The sequence below is a fragment of the Castor canadensis genome, chromosome 19, assembly GCF_047511655.1.
Source record: "Castor canadensis chromosome 19, mCasCan1.hap1v2, whole genome shotgun sequence".
NCBI lineage: Eukaryota > Metazoa > Chordata > Mammalia > Rodentia > Castoridae > Castor > Castor canadensis.
The window spans coordinates 43,262,742-43,275,986 of NC_133404.1; the positions used below are offsets into that span (position 1 = coordinate 43,262,742).

Consider the following 13,245-nt stretch of genomic DNA (forward strand, 5'->3'; position numbering starts at 1 on the left):
GTGAGAGGACCAGTCTGCCTTACTGAATTCTTGACTCTTGTATTAAAACTTAAAATGTAGCTACTTTGCAGGCTGAGATTAGGAGGGTCACAGTTTGAGGTCAGCTCAAACTCCAAAATAACCAGAACAAACTGGGTTGCAGGTGTGGCTCAAGTGGGAAAGCGCCTGCTTTGCAAGTATGAAGCCCTGAGTTCAAACCCTAGTCCCACCAAAAACAAAAACAAAAAAACTATTAAGCAGAGTGTAAAATGCAATGATAATTATCCCCATCCCCCACCCCGGGCAGGGTGCACGGGCTGGGCACCTGATACGGTCGCTGGTCCCACTGTAGCCCCAGCGGCTCTCCACCTGCTGGAACCTGTTGATGCAGCACTCCTTTCCCCGCAGGCAGCACCGGGGCCGGTCGATGTACTCCACCCGGGGTTTAGGATTGACAGTGAAATGAAGAAAGAGGTTCACCACTTCACGATCTGACAGAATGCCAGACTGCGCAGGACCTACAGAAACAAAAATATAAGCCTCAATAAAAGCAGATTCCAAACTAATACTCCACTTAGTAATACAAATTGAAATAGAGATGCTGTGAAGTAAGAACAGGAAAAAATCTTGGTATACATAACTCTAACATACATTTAAAGTTGCGAGAAATACCGCTGAGGTTAACCTGAAAGAATGTAAGTGTTAAAATCACTAGCAGGTCAAGTTTAAATAAAATCCTGATGCTAAAAGAAAGATCTCTGGATTTTTTGTATCTGCTCACCTCCTCTGAGTACTCCAGACTTTCACTCACAAGAAGAGGAGAGTCTTTCTGTATGGCAGGGAACTGATTATAGGGAGCCAGTTTTGTTGCGCCTCCCCACCTAGCACGCCTGAAGCTATGATTGCACCAATGGGATAAGCTGAGAGGTGCAAAAGACAAGAACAGTGCTTGATTTCTGGGGTTTAAAAGTCAGCAGAGGCTGGCGGAGTGGCTCAAGTGGTAGAGCACCTGCCTAGCAAGTGTGAGGCCCTGAGTTCAAACCCCAGTACTGCCAAAAAAGCAGTCAAAGTCGGCAGAGGACAAAAGCTGAGGTTGGAAGGGCTGTGGGAACAGGATGCCCTTCCATTTACTGTTTCTGAGAAGAGGAAAATCCCAAATGCCAGTGACTTATCCAGAATTAATGTACTTAAAATCTACATTTTTAGCAAAAAAGAGAATTTGAACTATGTAAGATGAAAAGACAGACGAGGATGAAAACTCATCTTTCCCCGAATGACAAAGACTATGATGAAAGGTTTAAAATTTTCGGTGATGTAACTGCAGAATAAAAAGCAGAGACTAAATGCAGATGACTATGGTACTTGGTAGTGGTGAGAAAAAAAACAGGGCAATACCATAATTCAAACCTATGGCAAGAGAAAATGTCCAGCTGAAAAACATATAACTGCCAAAAGAAAGCAAAGCAACAACACTCGAGTTACAGAGGCATCAAACATACAACGCAAGAAGGCGTGCACAGAAAGACCACACCATTACCAAACAGCGTGACATAGGACCTTAAGAGCATCACAGGAGAATGATGCATTACTTCCCCTCCCACCGGCCCCCCTCGCCCCCGTGGCACTAGAATTGGAACTCAGGCCTCACGCATGCTGTGCAGGTGCACTTGAGCTAGGCTTGAGTTAAAACTCCAGTACTAAAAAAAACATAAAAAGTTATTTTAAAAAGGCAGGAAGGGGGATAAGAAAAAGTAAGTGGTGCGAATTTCACCAAATCACATCAGATGCATGTACAGACATACTACAATGAAAGCCCTTGTGCTATTAATTTAAGAATGCAGTCTATGAGACACACCTGAGATTCACAGGAAACCTGATGGAACAAGCTCCATCAGAACCAGAGATTTTAACCTATTTCTGTAGTGGCTGACAGCAGTGAGGGAAAAGAAATCAGCATCTGTATAGAAATCCTACAGGAAGTATGAACATCACTCCTGTGTCTCTTTCAGACACAGGATCTTCAGATGTCTTTGCACCAACAACTCAGGATACACTCTTCTTAAGTAGACATGGTATTTATTAAAACTGACTATAAGTGGGGCCACGAAGCTGAATGTGGAATACATTTTCTGACTACCTCAGAATTAAGAGAAAGGTAAGACAAATCTTCAAATATTGAATAGCAAGCTATATACAAGATCCATTTTTTTCTTTGTTTTGGCAGTACTGGGATTTGATTTGAACTCAGGGCCTCACACCATTTGAGCCACTCGGCCACCAGCCCTATTTTGTTTTTTGCATGCTGTGGATCAAACCCAGGGCCTCTACATGCTCTACCACTGAACTTCATCTCCAGCCCTAGAAACCACTTCTTACTGAATAATGAAAACAACGTATCAAAACTTGTGCAAGCTAGAATGCGCAAGGCCCTGGGTTCGATCTATAGCACCATAAAATAAAACAACAGCAACAAACAAAAACACTGTGGGTGAAAAAAGGTGCTGTGAGGGGAGATGCTTGACTTAAATTCACACCTTCAAAATGAATACAGACTGAAATCATTATTCAAGTCTCAAAGTCACAGGACTAACCAAATAACCCCCACCAAACCACAATCATGAATGGAAAAGGAAGGAAATAATAATAATTTTAAAATACCCAGATGCTGGTTCTCCAAAAATGGTAACATTCCTAACTTTTGTATGAGACCAATTTGGACAATTTTGAGATTTTTCTTCTTTTCGGTAAGCCTGGCCACAATTTGCAAGGGTGCGATCCTCAGTGATGTGTGGGAGCTGATGATGGCTGCTCACAGTCCTGAGACCGAAACCAGGTCTACTGATGGTATCGGAACCATCAACCCAAAGAGTCAACGAGATCTGTCACTGTAACCTTGGGCTAGACACTTGACCCTCCCAGGTTCACTTTCCTAACATAGAGAGGGTGGAGAATATTATTTTGAAGGGGTCTTATGAGAACTAACTTATCACATACCCAGTACTCAATATAAGCTGCTTCTTTTCCTCTCTAGTACGAGGAGATTGACAATGATGGGTTTCAAACAGACAGTGCAGTCGCGGCCTCACCTGCAGCAAACTCCTCTATTGTCATCAGTGGGAACCGGATTAAGGAGAGGGCCTTTCCTAGAACCTTTTGCTTGTTTGCAAAGGTCACAGGCAGTTGCTGTCTCTGACACTCCGCTTCCGCCCAGCGTACAACAGCTCCAAAAAGCCGGCTTTCTCGAATACTAAGCGTGTCTCTTTCTAAAACTGCACAGAGTGTGTCTGTAAATAAAATACAAAATAGATTAGGAATATTTTGCTCTTTAACAAAGCAATAATTGATAGACATGCTTGTATTAAATCTTCAAATCTCAGTGAAAAACAGAGATTACTTAAAACTATGGACTCAGGTTGGCAGAGTGGCTCAAGCAGAAGAGTGCCCATCTAAAAAGTGAGGCTCTGAATTCAAATCCCGTATCGCCAAAACAAAAACAGAAACTATAGACTCTGTAATTTAAAATATCAAATAACCAAAGGAATTTTTTTAAAAAAATTAGGGTATGTTAACATTCAATTTATTACTTATCATACATGTGAGCTTAGATATCGTGTATCTCTTTATATACTCATGCCATTTATTAAATGAACTCAACCATCCACAATAAGATAAACAATAAAGCCACAGAAAAAGGCTCCAACTTAATCCGATAAGTTTATGAAGTCTACGGAGTACGACTCATTTGTTCGTTCACCAAATCTTCATTCTAAAGCACTCTCAATGTGCCACACACTACTCTAGGCACTGATATGTCACTGAACAAGTTAGAAGTACTTGCCCTCATTGAGCTTATGTTCTAATGGGAAAAAACAGATTAAGTAAATATGATACGTCAGATGATACATGTGTGTGTATATGCACCCACACGTGTGCGTCAGCTTTGACTAAAATGCCCTGCAGAGCTCTCCTCTGAGCCAGGTCTGGCAAGAGGTAGGGGAGTAAGGACTCCAGAGTAGAATCACCAGAGTGAATGCTGCCTTCTTAGTGGGTGGTGCAGTGGACTGAGCAGGAAGGACAGCACAGAGACAGACGGAGTGGGGTGCAAGGCCACAGTACCCAGGAGGTCACCTGGCTTTCACTGAGGGAAGTGAGGAGTTCACGAGCTCTCAGTTTTGTGCTGCCTGCTGCGTTGGAAGAGACTGTAGTGGCGACAAGAGTTAGGAGGTACTTGTACCAGCATGGTTAGAGGGCAGAGGACAGTACCACAAGGGGAGCTGTGGCAGTGTTGGAAACCATGAACTCAGGACAGATCTGAAGGAAGGCTCAGTGGAGAGTTCCCAATAGCCTGCGTGGGGTGTGACAGAGAAAGGCAGGGTAGTGGCAAGAGAAATAGGAGGACTAGGGTGGCTCAATTGAGACGGGAAAGCTGCAGGCTTCAGAGGGGAAGGGCGTGTCAGGTCTGAAATCCCTCTGTGACATCCAAGTACAAATGCCATGGCTATACATCAGGTCCTCACTCAGACTCCTTTCCCTCTTATAGGCAAAATTAAAGTAAGTGCCATCATTTTTAAGCATTAACAACCCAGAAGCAGTAAGTTAGAAGAAAGAGAGGCTTTGGAGGCCAAGGCGGTAGAACGCAATGATGAGCTACAGTGGAGCGGGGACCAGGAGGAGGAGTGTGATGAGGAGACAGAGGCCCTGAGAAGCACAGCAGTCTAGTCTCACACACCTCGCAGTAAGAGCACAGTAACGGATTAATCTAGATGAATGGGAAGGTTATTTACATGGAACATTCATTTCTAAAGAACTTAGATGAAACAGGCACTTGTGTAAAGAACCTAACGGTTACACTTGCAGTTTAACTAAAGAGCATGGCATAATTATATAGAGCAGAAAGCAATTAAAAGTTAATACACATCAAAGAAATTATTTAAGCAGGGTTAGGTGGCATCCCAGCTAATTAGGGATCAGGAGAATTGTGGTTCAAGGCTATCCCAGACAAAAAATTATTGAGTCCCCATCTCAACAAACAAGTCAGGCATGGTGGTGCATACCTGAAATCCCAGCTACATGGGAGACACAGGCAGGAAGATCTCGGTCTGAGGCCAGCCCCCGGCAAAAAGTGAGACCTATGTGAAAAATAACTAAAGCAAAAAAGGGCTGGAGGAGTGATTCAAGTGGTAGAGTACCTGGCTAGTAAGCTCAAGGCTCCAAGTTCAAGCCCCAGTACCACCAAAAAAATTTTATTAAAACAAACTGTTGCAACGGTTTACACATTCATACAGTAAGTCAAATACGTGCTTAGTATCAAAGACAGTAATGTAAACTCATTTTGTTATAGGGATATGTTAAAGTATCTTCTTCCTTCAGCAAAAAAGCCGAGAGAAAAACAGTACTGCTCCCTCTAGAACACTCTATGGGACTGCAGGGAGAAGCCCCCAAGTCTAAGACCACTATATAAAAGCTCCAGTGCTGGCTCCTTCTCTCTCAGCGGCAATCTGTTTGGGCACACGAGTCTACTGGTGGTGTGTTAAAGTAAGAAATTCTACCAAGAGCCTAATAAGGACCCTAAGAACACAAGAGATGATGTTTCACAAACACAATACAGTACTGGATTTCAACATACGCCACTGTGAGTCAACTCAAACCAATAACTACTACTAGGGGTCTACTCCCCAGGCCCCACGGCCTGGGTGATATAGGGCTATTTATAAAACCCTTCCTAGGCGGCAGCCATTCAGATGCGGGCACTATTATTTCAGGTGAGAGTTGACTGAGAACAAATGGAGCACGTGACGGCTGTGAGCAGGAAGGGAGTTAGAAGTCAGCAGTGCTCACTACAACAAACAGGTGAATGTGTTGGGAGAACACCATCTAGTCCTTGCCCTTCTTCAGTAGAATGCAAGCATGCATAAGGGCAGGATGTCAGTTCTCAAGCAGTGAGTCACTGCAGTGGTGTAATCTGAGTTAAGTCCTCAGAGGATCACCCTGGCTGACTGAGCAGACTACAGGAGGTAGGAGGGCAGGGCATCTCTGCAGACACAGCCTGGGTGTCTGGTTGGCTGACCAATGTGTGCTGAGCATGTACTGTGTTCCGCTGACTTCCGTAGGAGAGCTACAGCGGTAGGAAGACAAAGGCTTATAGTCTAGGAGAGAAAGTAGAGAATCAACAAACACAAACACAAATGCCTAGAAAATAAGACCTTCAGATGCAGTATGTATACTGACAAAAATAAATCAGAGAGAAATGGAGCAGGGATTGTTTAGGTATTTGCCCTAATTAAACAGGTCAGAGAGTCTGCTCAGGTCCCACTTAACCTGAGAGCTAAGTGATTAAAAACAAGTAACCATAAAAAGATTCAGGAGAGGGCTGGGCACAGAGACTTATGCCTGTAAACCCAGCTATTCGGGAGATGGAGAGAGGATCACAGTTCAAGACCAGCCCAGGGGAAAGTGCAAGACCAGCCCAGGGGAAAGTGCAAGACCTTATCTGAAAAGTAACTAAAAACAGGACTGGGGGCATGGCTCAAGTGGTAGACCATGAGGCCAAGTTCAAAATCCCAGTCCAGCAAAAACAAAACAAAACAAAACAAAAAAGAAGAAAAAAGATTCCCATCAAAAGGATTAACACATGTAAAGGCCTGAAATCTAAGTAATTTTGGCTAATGTGTATGGATCATTAACAAGGAGGAGAAAGGAAGGCCAAAAATTAAATTACCAAATATCCGTTTCCTCTTTCTCTGCGCTTCCTACCTTCTCTGACGTTAATTGAGACCTTGTGGTTGAATTCTGGACAATGAAGTAAGGACTAAAGAAAAGGGGCTACTTTAGGACAAAGGGTTTTAACATACTGAGTTTTCCCTGCAAACACTTTCTCCAGCCCCCAGGAAGTCAGAAGATATCCAGGCCCTAGGAAGCGCTGCCTGCTAAGAGGGCCTTGGGCTGTTCTGTGGGTGTATGAGCCAGTGTGTACTTGGGGACTATTTGTTTCCACAGCCAAGCCTAATCTGCCCTGACTGATACCAGCCTATAGTGCAGGGTCTTCTAAGCTCTGCAAGGAGTCTCAACTGGATTTAACAGAAATGGAAGCAAAGAAGTGATGGGAGCAAGGAAGGGGCACAAACCCGTTCTTATTTATGCAGACTGCTATAGCTGCTAGTAGAGAATGGACTGCGTGGAAGCACATCCCGGTTAGCCAGGTGGGAGAAAGCAGTGGTTCAGACAGGTGGCAGCGGCAGTCAGATTCAGGACACATCTGAAGGTAGAGCTGTGGGCACCTGCTATAAGACTGCATGTGGGGCACAGGGTAAATAATCAAAAGTCACTTCTGAGATCTTATCTGAGCATTGGCTTCATCACCATAAGGAAAACTGAAAAAGAGTCAGAAAGGAACAGAAAAGACTCAACAGAGTGAAGGGACTCTGGTTCTCCATCAGCTGTTTTATTTGAAATGCCTATAAATCTCCAAATAAAAATGTCAAATACACAATTGGGCACATGAGTTTAGAGCCCAGAAGATGGCACTGTAAAGATGTAAAACCACAGCCTGCATTTGCTCTCCACTCTCTTACAAGACAAAGTCCAGACCCTGAGCTGTCATCAGGGGCCCTCTGCACCGGGCAAGGCTGCTTAGGACACCCCTGCTCTGCACGTGTCCTCACGTGGTTTACGTGCTGCAAATGTCCTGTCCTCTTCACTGCTCAAATACTGTCCCCCCGCCAGGTGCTGCAGAGCAAACCCAGGGACCAGGCACCCCAGGCAAGCATTCCTCCCCAGCCCAGGTACTGCCCATCCTTTAAGCCTCATTACCAGAACCTCCTTTGTCACAGTTCCCCTAACACTACTCCACTCTGAAGTAATCGCTCCATTTTTTGGAGCTATCTAATTTAGGAAAAGCAAAAGTCACATTTTGCTGTATGTCACCTCCTTTATTAAACTGTCATTTTTTTTGGTGGTATTGGGGATTGTTAGTGTCATAAATCTTAATTTTCATACATTTTGTCCCTTGATTCTCCAACTGGATGTGTCCTTACCAAGACAAATCATGTTTTACCCTTCTTTATACTTCCTCTAGGACCTTAGTATAACACCATACAGGTGGTTGGCATTCTTGCTTATTTGGCACTTCTTAAAAGGCAATGATGCAGTTAGGACTTTTAGAAACATTTTAACCAAAATGAAAGAAAGCAAAGTTCTTAAAGACACAGACGTCAATCATCCCTTGTTCTCCAGTAAGGCTGATGAGGCACTGCTGTACTTATAATGGCAAGTTCAGCTCAGGGGACTTACCTATGTCAATGTCAGTAAACCCTTCTGCACCTATTGCATCCATTGTGCTTTTGTCTATGGTGTCTAGACAAAGACTAGCAAGCTGAGGTTCATCAAACAATCGAGCCTAAACAGATAAAGAGACAGTTATCTTACTTTTGGACTCACTTCACCCTTAGGCTGTACATATTCCAAGGTGATATTGTAATCAGCTGCAATTGAGGATTAAGTATAATTATAATATCTCTATGTTCTTAAAAACACTTCATTCTACAATTGGAAATGAAAACTACAAATACAAGTGCCTTGCTCAAATAATGCTCGCACATTCCACTAAAAGTCCTACTGTTATTTTCCTGTGCTTGTGTGTGTGGCTGGTCTCCAACACAGATCCTCCTGTTTCTGCCTGGTATCTGTGATTATAGACATATACCACCACACCCAGCGTGTTTCTGAGATAGGGTCTCACTTTTTCCCCAGGCTAGCCTGCAACCACAATCTTCCTGCCTCTGCCTCCTAAGCACTGGGATCACAGGTATGTCCCACCTTACCCCTTTGCTTTGACTATTTTCATAAAGATACTGTAAGGACTGAAGGAGTTCATGAAGTTATTATAGGGACTAAATGAACCAATATATAGAAAATGCCTAAAAAGGTGCCTGGCACGTAATATTTTCCTAGTACATTTTGCTAATTATTAGCATAGGGTCTGGCATGTAATTATCTAATTAAGCCCGGGAAGAGGTGAGATCAGCACATTCTTTCTCCTATAACTACACATATTTAATGATAAAAGTTTTTTTTTTTAAACATAACTAGGGTTTGAACTCGGAGCCTTATGCTTGCTGGGCAGGTACTCTACCACTTGAGCTATGTCTCCAGCCCAACAGAAGCCTTTTTAAATGGTATCAAACATTTTCTATGTGACAGAATAAACCATGAACTAGAAACACGAGCTCTGGGCCCTGCCTCCTCCTGCTGGGAGCCCAGGTTTTAATTTTCCCACCTGGAGAACAAGGGCTGAGCTTGGGCCATCAGCAACATTTTCTGTACTAAAACTCAACAGGACTATATCTTGTCTCACTGGAAACAGGGTCTCACTATGTTGCCTAAGCTGGTCTCCAACTTCTGTACTCAAGTGACCTTCAGCCTCCTGAGTGCTGAGACTACAGGCACATGCCACTACCTCAGACGTAACTGCAGAAACATTCCATCAAGAGCATTACAACACTGCCGAAAAAGAGAAGCTATTTCTATCTCTAACGTATGAAGTTCAGACTATAGGCATTTAGCAACTGTTAAATAATGTATGTTGAAGACTGGTTAATGTATCCATAGGTGTGTTCAGTTTATAAAAATTCACTAGAGCTTGTACACTTAGAATACATGTCCTTTTTTCTATGGGTACTGTACTTAGTGAAAACTTTAAAATGTGAAAGAAGGAATATTTCATATAAACCTAGAATTCTAATTCCAGGTCAGAAAGCTTCCAGATTCTGATATGGAGACTACAGTCTTAGAACTGCTCTGGAATTGAAACATTCAGCTTTTATTTGGGATCCAGCAAACACTGAGCATGAAGGTGAGCTGAAGATCTCACGGTGTGACACTGCAAGATCAACAGTGGGTCTTTAACCCAGCTCCCATCCCAGGTGGAGTCACCACACCCCACTTCTCTAAGGCTTCACCTTCTTACCTTTAGGATTTGCGTTCCTAGCTAAAATCTTACAAAGCTGACCTACTTTCCTGAATAGTAGTGTAAAAACAACTACACACACTTTAAAGATTCCCCAGGAAGTATTATTCACGTACAACTATGGCTGTCCTCAAGTGTTAAGCCACGATGATGCCCACCTCAGCTGCGTGTGCTTACCTGAGTGAGCAGCATAAAGGCATTATCCGCCCGGAGATGCTTGGTGAGAAATTCCACGCAATGTGCTTCCAAAGCGGGGACTGCGTATTTCTTAGCGGTGTACAGAGTGGTCATAACTGTTTCTGGGCCAATCTGAACTTCATCTGAATACAGAAATCTGGAAAGCAAAGAGGAATTTGCAGCAATGATGGGCACTGATTTAGAGAAGCAATCCATTAGTGTTAAACCCGAGGATTTACTTAACGAGAATCATTTTAAAAGATAACAAGCAAACTGGGAAACCCATGTGAAGTGTGCATCAGATATTTACAAATGCCAACAGGCATTTGCAAATATGTCTGATTTTACTCTTCCTCTTTCCTGAGAAGCAGGAAGTTTCTCCATCCTATAGAGGAAACTGAAGGGAAGAACATGAGACACACACTGACCTAAGCAGAAGCCTCAGAGTTTTGATTAGCACCCAGAGCTGCTCAGGGTATGGTGGCGATGTTATTTTATTTTATTTATTTATTTATTTTTTGGTGGTACTGGGGTTTGACCTCAGGGCCTTGTCTTTGTTAGGCACTTGAGCCACACTCCCAGCCCAAATAAAGCAATTTTAACAAGCCAGTTGGTCCTCCATATTCACAAGTTTCACATGTGTGGTTCACCCAACTGGGGATCAAAAATAGCTTTGAGGCTGGGCACCGGTGGCTCTCATTTATAATCCTAACTACTCGGAGACAGAAATTAGGGGGATACCTGTTCTAGGCCAGGATGGGCAAAAAAGTGAGACCCTATCTCAAAAATACCCAACACAGGACTGGAGGAGTGGCTCAAGTGATAGAGTGCCTGCTCTGCAAGTGTGAAGCCCTCAGTTCAAACCCCAGTTCCAACACCAAAAAAAAAAAGACCCCCAACACCAAAAAAGGCTAGGTGACTCAAATGGTAGAAAGCCTGCCTAGCAAGCTTGAGGCCCCAAGTTCAAACCTCAGTACTGCAAAAAAAGAAAAAAATTATATATATATATATATATATATATAAAATCGTGGATGAAGGGAATGTTGGGTTTGAGCCTGTTCTATCACTTGCCAGCTATGTGACTTTAAAACAGTTATTACCATTGCGTGCCTCTCTAAAACGATGAGAACCAACAGAACCTTTTTTAGGATGTGAAAATTCACCCAAATTGAAACAGAGCACTGTGAATAGTTCCTGACTAAAAATGAGCCTCGGTAAATGTCAGCTATTTATTTATGCATGTTGTCATTTTTCCCTGCAATTCCCTGTGCATTTTGGAAGAGTTCTTTGCATTTTTTTCCCTAGCCTTCCTTCTTTTCTCAGCAATCATGTTTAAATTTCAAAGAATTCCTGCTTTTATTTCTGCAGCATTATGTCCTAGTTTCCTGGAAGCAAAACTTTCTCAAGTCTCCAAGATGATATTTCTAAGTTTTTAAAGCTCCCTTCCAACCTCTGAATTCCTGTCTCATTGCGATCTAGTTGTTCTCTGTTTTTGATTTTCCATGTATGTCAAGTGATGAATGTCACTGAGTTCAGTAATCTAATAGCTGGCCGATTTCCAAGTAACACCATCTCCTTTCTATTCTAGAAAGGTTGGCTTGGGAGCTCCAGCATGTGGGAGGCTTGTTGACTGGCACCCTGCCTTAGAGTGGGAAGCAGACTTGAAGTCAAGGACTGCTCGATGCCATTGTGAGAGCTTTACTAGGAGGTCCCCAAGCCAGGCCAGCAGTTCTATTTGTCCCTAGGTAGTCTGTTACAAAGCAGTTGGTTAAGAGGATGGTCCACAGGCAGGCTTTCAATTAATTTCACACTCTCTTCCTTCCTCTTTGCGGGACTGTGGCTCCCACCTCCACCACAATCCCTCAGCTTCTGCACTCTGAGCTCCAGATCCAGCCACTCTACCTCATCCATCACTGCTTGTGTTTTCTCCACTGCTGCCAGTGAAGCCTCTCTCTCTTCTCTTCTCCATAACTGTCTTTCATATTTCTTAGCACTTATTTTAGCTAACTGCATGCTCAATTCTCTTCTTGAACTAGACACTTACGGTTTTTAAGAATCATCTCAGTTCATATTTTACTTACACAGTTTTTTATTTATCAGAATTCCTATAATATAAAACTAAATATGTCAAGATTTAAAAAATATAATTAAAACTTAAATGTGAGACATTACGACAATTCTTTGTTTATTTTAAAGTGACCACTTTATCTCTCATATACAACTTCTAAGGAAACAGCAGAGAAATGATTTTATGTCAAACTATTCCTGTTTTCTCCCCAAATATTATTTCCTAAAAAGATAAAAACTTAGGTTACAATTAATCTAATTTTTAAAAAAAAAATTTAAAGGCTAAGGTAAAAACTAGATTTTATATTAGAAAAAAGGCACAAGCTCATGTATGAGGAACTATGTATGTTAGATGATGTATTCATCTAACTCAAGAATGTCTACTGAGGGACTATGTTTTCAGGCCTTGTGACAAGTCCTAGAGCTACAAAGATGTGTAATAGCTTGGCTTATGAAAAGCTTACAGTTTAAAGTGTGCCCTGGGCAGTAATATACAACTAACCTCTTAAGATGCACTCCAATAAATCATGGCTTCAGTATTTATGCTCATGATGAATCTGGGCAGGCCTGGTATGACTCTCTTAGCCAGCAGAAAGTGGCAGAGAAATGCGGCCAGTTTGCAGCCTACAGTTTAAGGATGCCTGACAGCTTCTGCTTTTGTACCCTTGGGAGCCATCAGCTAAGAAATCAAGCTGTTGTGCAGAAGAGACCAGCTGGAGAAGGCACATGGTGAGGATCCAAGACTACATGGTTGGGGAAACAGACTCAGCCACCCAGAATGTGAGTCAAACCTTTGACCACTCCAACCCCAGCTGTTACCTGGTAGAAGGCATGAGACCAAACAGAAGCCAACCAACCACTCTGGATATCCCAGTCAGCTCACACACCAGGGAGGATAATAAAATGGTTGTTTAAGCCACAGGTGTTGGTGTGGCTTGTTTTCCCACAACAGGTATCCAAAATATGCTATGAGATTAGATGAGGCCGCGCACAATTCTGCCTGGGATAGCAGTGAGGCAGAGCCTGAAGGGTAAGTGTGGAGATCCAGGCAGAAAGAT

The 13,245-nt window shown here is 42.8% G+C and overlaps 1 protein-coding gene across 1 annotated transcript in view; it reads right to left on the minus strand.

Annotated features, from left to right (window-relative positions):
- Nucleotides 1-13,245, minus strand: part of Btbd1 (BTB domain containing 1) — a 30,634-nt gene that overhangs the window by 12,435 nt on the left and 4,954 nt on the right. Inside the window, exons 2-5 of the mRNA XM_020175586.2 lie at nt 10,121-10,277; nt 8,269-8,374; nt 3,066-3,263; nt 305-497 (exon numbers count right to left, since the gene is read on the minus strand). Of these exons, the coding sequence (XP_020031175.2) occupies nt 305-497; nt 3,066-3,263; nt 8,269-8,374; nt 10,121-10,277 (654 nt within the window). The remainder of the gene's footprint in view (nt 1-304; nt 498-3,065; nt 3,264-8,268; nt 8,375-10,120; nt 10,278-13,245) is intronic.